This window comes from Dipodomys ordii, unplaced genomic scaffold (assembly GCF_000151885.1).
Source record: "Dipodomys ordii isolate 6190 unplaced genomic scaffold, Dord_2.0 Scaffold103, whole genome shotgun sequence".
Lineage (NCBI taxonomy): Eukaryota > Metazoa > Chordata > Mammalia > Rodentia > Heteromyidae > Dipodomys > Dipodomys ordii.
In genome coordinates, this window is record NW_012267319.1 from 2030598 (window position 1) to 2039215 (window position 8618).

Here is an 8618-nt window from a genome sequence, read left to right on the forward strand (position 1 = left end):
GTGCCAGATGGTGGGAGAAGTCAAGTTGTTCCTGTTTGCAGATGATCTGATCCCATACTTAAAAGACCCTCAAGAGTGCACCCTAAACTGCCTAGACGTGAAAATACCTCATCAGTTAGCAGAATGCAAAGCCAACATACAAAACTCAGCTGCTTTTATAATATGCCCATAATGTGTGGATTGAGAAGGAATTCAGGAGCACAATTCAATTTACAGTAGCCTCAAAATAAATAAAATGAAATGCCTAGGAATAAACTTAACCAAGGAGGTAGAAAAACTTCTATAATAAAATTGTAAAAACCTTTAAGAAGGAAATTGAAGAAAACACCAGATTATGGACAGACCTTCTATGCTCATATATTGCAGAATCCATCTTGTAACAAATGCCCACACTGCCAAAAGCAGCTTACAGACTCAATGCAATGCCTGTCAAAATCACAGTGCCATTCTTCACAGAAACAGAAGAATCAATCCTAACACGTGTCAGGAACACAAAAGTTCCCTAATAGCCAAAGCAATCTTAAGGTGGGAAAAGGCAGTACTAAAGGTATCACAATACTAGACTTCAAACTATGAGACAGAGCCATAGTGTTTGTTACTTACAAACATGTAACCTGGTACTGGTTCAAAAACATACGAGGACCGATGGAACAGAATAGAAGACACGGGAAATAAAGCCATGCAGATCCATTCGTCTGACTTTTGACATCAGAGCCAAAAACATTCTGTGGAAAAGGAGCTTTTTCAACAATGGTGCTGGGAAAACCAACTGGTAGAGGATTGGAACTAGTTCTCCATCTCTTGGTGCTGTGCAAAAAATTAGCTCAAGCCAGACACCGGTGGCTCACGCCTATAATCTTAGCTACTCAGGAGGCTGAGATCTGAGGATCGTGGTTCAAAGCCAGCTCAGGCAAGAAAGTCCATGAGCCTCTTAACTCCAATTAACCACCAGAAAACCAGAAGTGGCGCTGTGGCTCAAGTGGTAGAGTCCTTGCCTTGAGCTAGAGCTGAGGGACAGCACCCAGGCCTAGAGTTCAAGATCCACTCTGACCAAAAAAAAAAAAGGTTCAAATTGAATTAAAGTCTTAATGTAAGATCTGAGCCCTTGAAACTCCTAAGGGAAGACATAATGGAAGTGTTCCATGATATAGCATAGGTAAAACCTTTCTGAATAGGATTCCAACTGGTTAGACAGAGCATGATCTAGCAAATGGAATTGTATCAAATATAAAAGCAAAGGGAGGGCTGGGAAGGTGGCTCAGTGGTAGAACGCTTGCCTTGCATGCATGAGGCCCTGGGTTCGATTCCTCAGCACCACATAAGCAAAAAGAAAAAAGCCAGAAGTGGTGCTGTGGCTCAAGTGGTCAAGCACTAGCCTTGAGCTGAAGAGCTGAGGGACAGTGCCCAGGCCCAGAGTTCAGGCCCCACGACTGGACCCAAAAAAAAAATTAAAAAAAAAAAAAAAAAAAAGCAAAGGGAATGGAGAACAATGGGAGACTTTTGCTAGCTATTCTTAGAATAAAGGCTTAATATGCACAATAAATAGCTCCCAAAAGTAAACACTACAAAACCAAATAATCCAATTAGTCAATGGGCAAATGACCATGTACAAACCCTAGTAAATACATGAAGAGATGCTCACCCTCAGCCTTAAAGAAAATGCAAATCAAGCCTACACTGAGATCCCTCCTCATCCTCCTCAGATGGGCAATCACTACAGAAACAAACACCAACAAATGCTGGCGGGATGTGAGGGAGAAGGGTCCCTCATACACTGTTGGTGGAGTGCAAACTGGTGCAACACTATGGATGGTATGGAGGCTCTCAAAAGACTTACAAGTGAATCAAGCCACACCTGAGTGAGATGGAGACCCCATGTGCTCTAGCTGTGCCAGCTCCGGACCACACATGGAAGGAATGTAAACCAACCTGCACACCTTCGTTCACGGCAGCTGCTCGCCATGGCCAAGCTGTGGAATCAGCTTAGGGATACAGCCACCGACAAAAAGATAGAGAAAACGTGGTCTGTATGCACCCCAGTGTTAGTCACGAAGGAGAACGAAATTGTGTTGTTTGCGGGAAATGGATGGAAGTGGAGATCTCCTGCTGAGTGAGAAAGCCAAGCTCGCACAGGACACCGGCAGTGTCCTCATGAGCACTCCAGGCTGCACAACTGAAGTTCCAGGAAATTCCGGACGAGGGGAATGGACGCCACGTTGGGTCCTAGGGCGGAGGGTCAGGGAGCGTGGCACTGAGTGCAAGAGGCAGGAAGGACGTTGCTGGAGGGTGGAGGGGGCAATGAAGGGGTTCCAGATCTGGACAGTGGAAGCATTCACATGTTGTCAACATTTGGTTCACTTAAATCAGGTGAGCTTTATTGTGTGTGAACCATATCCCAATAAGGACTCTCCGGGCGTCATAAGCACGGCTGGCATGCAGGCAGAGAACTGAGAGAAGAGTCGCTGGCAGCTGGGACCACGTCGGGATATCAGCAGGTGGTGGACGGCCAGGCTGCCTAAAGACAGGCCTTCCTTGTCAGGAAACCCCTTGCCACCAGCTGCCACAGGAGGCTGGGTGTCCACCCCTGGGGCGGCCAGCAGAGGGCGTGGAAACAGAGCGTTGGGAGCCGGCAGGGCTGGGACCAGCCTGGGACTCAGGAGCCCCGCATCCTGAGTGGGTTAAACATCTCTCCTCACGGTCACATTCCTGATCCTGCTGCATGAAGGCCCTTCTGTGGGGAAAGTCGGTCTTCTTGCCCCTAGCTGGAGCCGGGGCCAGAGTGTTTGCCTGAGCCAGGGCAGCCCCAGGTGGGGGCTAGGGCGCCTCTATGCTTGTCCAGCTGCTGTGGTTCCCAGGGAGACTTCCACAGGCAGACAAGCCTGGGAGAGGTGGAGGCGGTGAACAGCAGGAAGGGCACACGGCCACGGAGGGAACTGACCGCTGGGGACGTCAGGCCGCTGTGCCGGACATCCCGAGGTCTGGGGGGGCTCTGCCGGTGAGCAGGGGGTTCACAGTCACAGGCCACCCCTCCCCACACTCTGCCAGACACCAGGGAGGAAGGGCAGCTCTGCGCTCAGACAAAGGAATGCAGACCCAGGGAAGCCTGGGCTCCTGACTCGGGCGTTCGGCTGAGAGGCAGAGGCGTGGGGAGCCCGGGTGGGGGGCATGGCAGGAACTGGCCTCCCTGGACGGGCAGCAGAGGCCTCATCACTGAGGACCGCCCGATGGGACCGAGCCTGTGGTGAGCAGGGCCACGCGTGCCTGCTCACACTCCCGCCCTGCACGCCGGGAGGGGCCCGTGTCCCCTTTGTGAGAACTGGCCGTGTAAGCGCTCTGCGTGCAGACAGCGCCCTACACCACCCCACCACCCCACCGCACCCCGACTCCTTTCCATAAAGACGCAGGCACCACGCGTGGCCAGGGCTGGTGGGCGAGGGCCAGAGGACCAGTTTGGCCTGAGGTTCTTCACCGTCCGTCCGTAAAGAACAGACTCACAGACACCGCAGCGGCTCCGCTGGCCTGGCTGCCATCTTCCCTCCTAAGAGACCCGCTGGCAACTCCGGCCCGGATGTGGCCCTCTTCTCAGAGTTCAGTCCCCAGAGGGACACAGGCCCGATCTGTCGCTTGACGAAGCTCAGGTTTAACACATCCTCCAGGGCACAGCAGGGTGAGGCCTTGTACCACTCTGGAAGGCAGAGATTGCGGGGGGTCCCCAGGTTTTTTTCTAAGGTACCAGGGATGACTGAGATGGTGATGCACTACGATGGTGACCTGGCGGGGAGAGGGGACAGCGCAGAGCCTGGCCTGTGTCCCGCTCCTCTGTCCCAGCCCCGGCTTGGCCCCGCACCCCGACAGCAGGCCGGGCAGGAAGCTCGGTGCCCGGCCTGTCAGGGCTGGAATGGCAGCAGCACTGGGGCACGCTGGACTTCCTCCAACACCAGCGACCCGGCGTGTGTGACGGAGGCTGCTCCCGTGTGAGGGGAAAGCAGGAAGTCAGGGGGGAGAGCAGCTGCCTCGCCTTGCCCCTGCCGCTCCCATCAGGGACCCGGCTCAAACCCACGGGGCAGAACAGAGGCTGTGCTCATCAGGGTCCAGCAAGTGCTCTTGCTGGAGAGCTTTGGGGCCCAAGTCCCCTGGTTATTTCAAAAGCCCCCAGCTTGCACGAGCACATGCATAATGCCCACACATGCATAATGCCCACACATGCATATACACACCTGCACACATGCACGCCCAGGTGCGCCCCCCCCCACACGTGTGTGCGCACACTCATGGACCTAGTTGCACACACTCACGTGGCACAGGCCACCTCTGTGACAATGAAAAGGGACACGTTCTAGAAGGTCTAAGGATTTTCTTTAATTAAACGTATTTGTCCAACCACTGAAGCAGATCAGAAGACAGAGAGAAGCCAGGGGTGGATGAACTCTGCAGCCAATCACATCTGGAACTTTCTCCCTTGGTTTCCAAGCAGGTGGTGAGCGAGGGGGTCCCTGTGGCCGGCACCTCTCAGTAGTGACAGTCTGAGGGGAGGCAGATACCGGTTAGCGCGTCACAACGCCGGTGTGGGCTGCGCTCACGTGTGTGTGCTCAGGAGCCTCCTCCCGAGGGAGGCAGCCCTGGTGCCAGGGCATGCTTGGGGGGGTGTCCTCCCCACACTGTTGGACAGCTTCTCAGGGGACCCTTAAGTAGCACAGAAACCACTAGAAGGTTCTGAGAGTGAAAGGCAGTGCTCTAGGGAGCAGGGAGGTTGTCTACCTGGAGGAGCCACACAGGAGAGGGGAGAGCCTAGAAACCATTTGCCCTAGTCTCTCAAGGCAACTGCAGGTGGGTCAAGAACCCTGGGAGCGTCTTCCGTAGCCGCGCACACTCTCATCACGTGAATCGCAGTCATCACGTGAATGGTGGGGAGCAAGCCACGTACGCCCGGAGGAAGGTCCCCGCGAGTGAAGGAAGGCCACAAAGCCCTCCGTGCCCACCCTGTCTCTGCCTGTGTCTCGGGGGGTGGGGATGCGTGTGGAGATGGCACCCGTGGGACCGGCGCCACACGGGTGAGAGTGTGAGGCCCTGAGGGGAGGCGGCAGCTCCCCCCCTCCTCCCCCCCCCGTGCCCAGCACACAGCATGGCACAGCTGCAGTAGATACAACACCACCGTCCAACCCGGCCCAGACGGGGCTGAGACAGGGCACGCCCCGCTCCAGAGCACTCAGGAATGGACTTCTGGGGGGCTTGGAGGCACGGCAGCGGGCACGCGTGCATCTCCCTTCCTGGACTCAGGGCCCAGCTCAGAGGGGCTGAGGTGTTGGGGCGGCTGGCACCCCTGCCCCGCCCCCACAGCCGCAGTACCTGCCACAGGCTTCGGGAAGAAGCACCAGGGCACCTGCGGGATGGTGTTGGAGAAGCAACAAAGGCGAACGGCGCACTCCTCAGGGCTGATGCCCGGGAAGCCACAGTTCTTGCGCTCCGAGACCTCCATGACACACTGCTCCATCTCTGCTCACCAGAAACAACAGACAGCACAAGGCTCCGTCAGACCCGTCCTTCAGGGGACAACTGGTATACCCCGAGGAGCTGCCTGGAGGGGCGTCTCTCAGGATTGTGACGTCCAGGGACTGTCCCTCGCCACTGCAGCAGTGACGCAGGGTGCGGTGACCATCCCAAGTCAGAAGGGCCGGGGCAGCACCGGGGGAGTGTCACTCTACCCTCTCTGGAATCAGTGTCCTCTGAAACGGGGTCACCTACTCTAGGGCCTTCTATGGCCCTGAGCAAGGGCTCTGCTCACAGCCACCGGTTTCCCAGGGAAATAAAGTGTTTACTGTGAAGGCAGGTGAACATCGAAGCCCACGGTGAGGGAAGGGGGCTCTAAATACGCACAGAGGCACGCAAATACACATGGGGGCCATGGCATAGGGGGGCTACACACACACACACACACACACATACAGGATCTGGCATGAAAAGCTGGTCTCTTGACAATAAGCAATGGCTTGAAGCTAATTCTAGAAAGTTCCTAGAAATCTCAAACTTCCTCCTTAACCTTTGAAGCCTGTGAGCCAGGACACGACCAATACCACGTTGAATGCTTTCACCCCCTGGAAGCTTCTTTGGAATTCATGGTTCAAGCCAAAAGGACTCTGAGATGTTTGTGGTCCAGATAATGCAAATCTGATAAGTTCACACACATCTGTTGTTATGTTCACTCATGCCTCTGCTGATATGCTTACACACCTCTGCTGAGTGAGTGTGAGGTCACTGACGCATTTGGAGCTCCTTTTAGGTTGACCTGGACTAGTTCCAGACTAACCAGCATGGTGGCCAGCTCCAGACTGAGCAGTGTGGTGGGCTGGCTCTAGACAAATCCACACAGGTTAGCCCTGGACTAACCAGCATGGGCGAGCTCTGAACTAAGCAATGTGAACTAGGTCTGGACTAAGTAGTGTGGGCCAGCTCTGACTAACCAAGTGTAAGCTAGCTCTGGACTGAGAAGCATTGACTAGCTCTGAACTGACCAGTGTGGTCTAGCTCTGAACTAACCAGTGTGGGCTAGCTCTGAACTGACCAGTGTGGGCTAGCTTTGGACAGAGCAGCATGGGCTGGCTCTGAACTGACCAGTGTGGTCTGGCTCTGAACTGACCAGTGTGGTCTAGCTCTGAACTAACCAGTGTGGGCTAGCTCTGAACTAACCAGTGTGGGCTGGCTCTGAACTGACCAGTGTAAGCTAGCTCTGAACTGACCAGTGTGGGCTAGCTCTGAACTGACCAGTGTAAGCTAGCTCTGAACTAACCAGTGTGGGCTAGCTCTGAACTGATCAGTGTGGGCTAGCTCTGAACTCACCAGTGTGGGCTAGCTCTGAACTGACCAGTGTAAGCTAGCTCTGAACTGACCAGTGTGGTCTAGCTCTGAACTGACCAGTGTGGGCTGGCTCTGGACAGAGCAGTGTGGGCTAGCTCTGAACTAACCAGTGTGGGCTAGCTCTGGACAGAGCAGCATGGGCTGGCTCTGAACTGACCAGTGTGGTCTGGCTCTGAACTGACCAGTGTGGGCTAGCTCCGAACTGACCAGTGTGGGCTAGCTCTGAACTGACCAGGATGACAAAGCAGCTGGCCAAAGCAGCATGGGCTGGCTCTGGACTAACAGCCAAGCCTCTGTGCACCTGCTCTGGAGTCTGCCTGTGCAGAGGCCAGGTCCTGGCCCTGCCCTCTGCAGATTACCTTGCATCGGCAGGGGTTCGAAGCACCAGGGCACCCCGGGAACGCTGGAGTTGAAGCAGCAGCCTTGTGCGAAGCACTGTTCACTGGTGATCCCAGGATAACCACAGTTCTTCCTGTTGTGGGGGCTCAGCCTCGAGCACTGGCAGGGGGCTGCGGGCAGATGCAAGGTCAGCGCCCCCCCCCCGCCTCCCAGGGCATGGGCCTTCCCCCAAAACAAAGTGTACTAGGGGACTTCCTGAGCTCTCCATCGCTCCACGGCGGCCCAGAGCACCCGGGCTCATCTGGCTCCCCTTTGAGCTGGTTCCCCCCAGGAATCCCACAGGACTTGGTGGAAACTGTTTGATGAATTAAAAAGATTCAACAATAAATCCTGTAAAAAGGTTCACCGGGCAGACGTAGGCAGAAATCAAAGTGGGCAGTGGGCAGCATGACCAGGGTGGAGCCGGCCTGCTGACTCTCCTCAGCCTGGCCAGCCCAGGGGCATCAGCCTTTCTGGGAGAAAATCAGCGGGACTAGAAGAACCCCAGGTGAGCAGCACAGGCCAGACCCCAGACCTCAGGGCACCTCTCAAGCCAACTGGCAATCAATTCCTTTCCTGCCAGGGACTAGAGCAAGAAAGTTCCTTATATGCAGCTCCACCGAGGCCCTGAAGGAGGACGGGGACTCGCTGTGTTCCCAGCTCCCTGGCCACTGGAGATGAGCCCTCAGGCTCCCCCAGGGCCGTCACTTACAAGGCTTCTGGCATTCCACCAGGGTGCACAGACCCAGAATGACCACCATGACCAGGAACGGGACACCGCGAGAGACCATGTCTGCTACACTGCACCCTGGGCAACCTGCAGCATGCATGGTTCCCACCGCCAAGGGTTTTATCATCTCCCGTCTGTTTGCTCAGGACGTGTTGATAACCTCCACCTGTCACCCATGGCCCCAGCCCTTCAGGAGAAGAGGAAGCCATGCCCTGTACAGGGAAGGTTTCCAGGCCAGGCCCCCTGCCCTGGGCAGGAAGCTGCATCTTGCCAGGCTGCTGACGTGGAAGACAAGCCATGTGTGCCTCTGGAGCTGGGCACACATGTGTCACACCCAGGAAGGGATTAACCATGTGAGGTTCCAGATAAAGTATGTAGTGACCACAGGAACTTTGTAAAATATCGGGACCAGGTGTGGCACAGAGGACAGCCTAGAGGAGGGCCCTGCTGCATTATGGGAGAATCCCACAGAAAATCAGGTGATACCTGCATGGCGCCCCCATCAGCAGCCCCCACCTGTTCCTTGGACCTATCCCAGCCCTGGGGCAGCTGACCAGGTACAAGGAGCAGCCTAGGACAGACAATTCAATAAGATCATTGCCACAAGCCCATGAGCAGGCCAAGCTGCCCTCCAGAGGACTCCTAGAGTAGAGGACAG

At 55.4% G+C, this 8618-nt stretch overlaps 1 protein-coding gene across 1 annotated transcript; it reads right to left on the reverse strand.

Moving 5' to 3' along the window:
• Positions 1-4357: 4357 nt before the first annotated feature.
• Positions 4358-8039, reverse strand: Tff2 (trefoil factor 2). The gene is made up of 4 exons (XM_013027374.1): positions 7943-8039; positions 7212-7361; positions 5347-5493; positions 4358-4523 (listed from the first exon to the last, which is right to left on the reverse strand). Exons 1-4 carry the CDS (start codon positions 8019-8021, stop codon positions 4510-4512), a joined length of 390 nt encoding a protein of 129 aa, XP_012882828.1. The 5' UTR covers positions 8022-8039; the 3' UTR covers positions 4358-4509.
• Between the last annotated feature and the right edge of the window lie 579 nt (positions 8040-8618).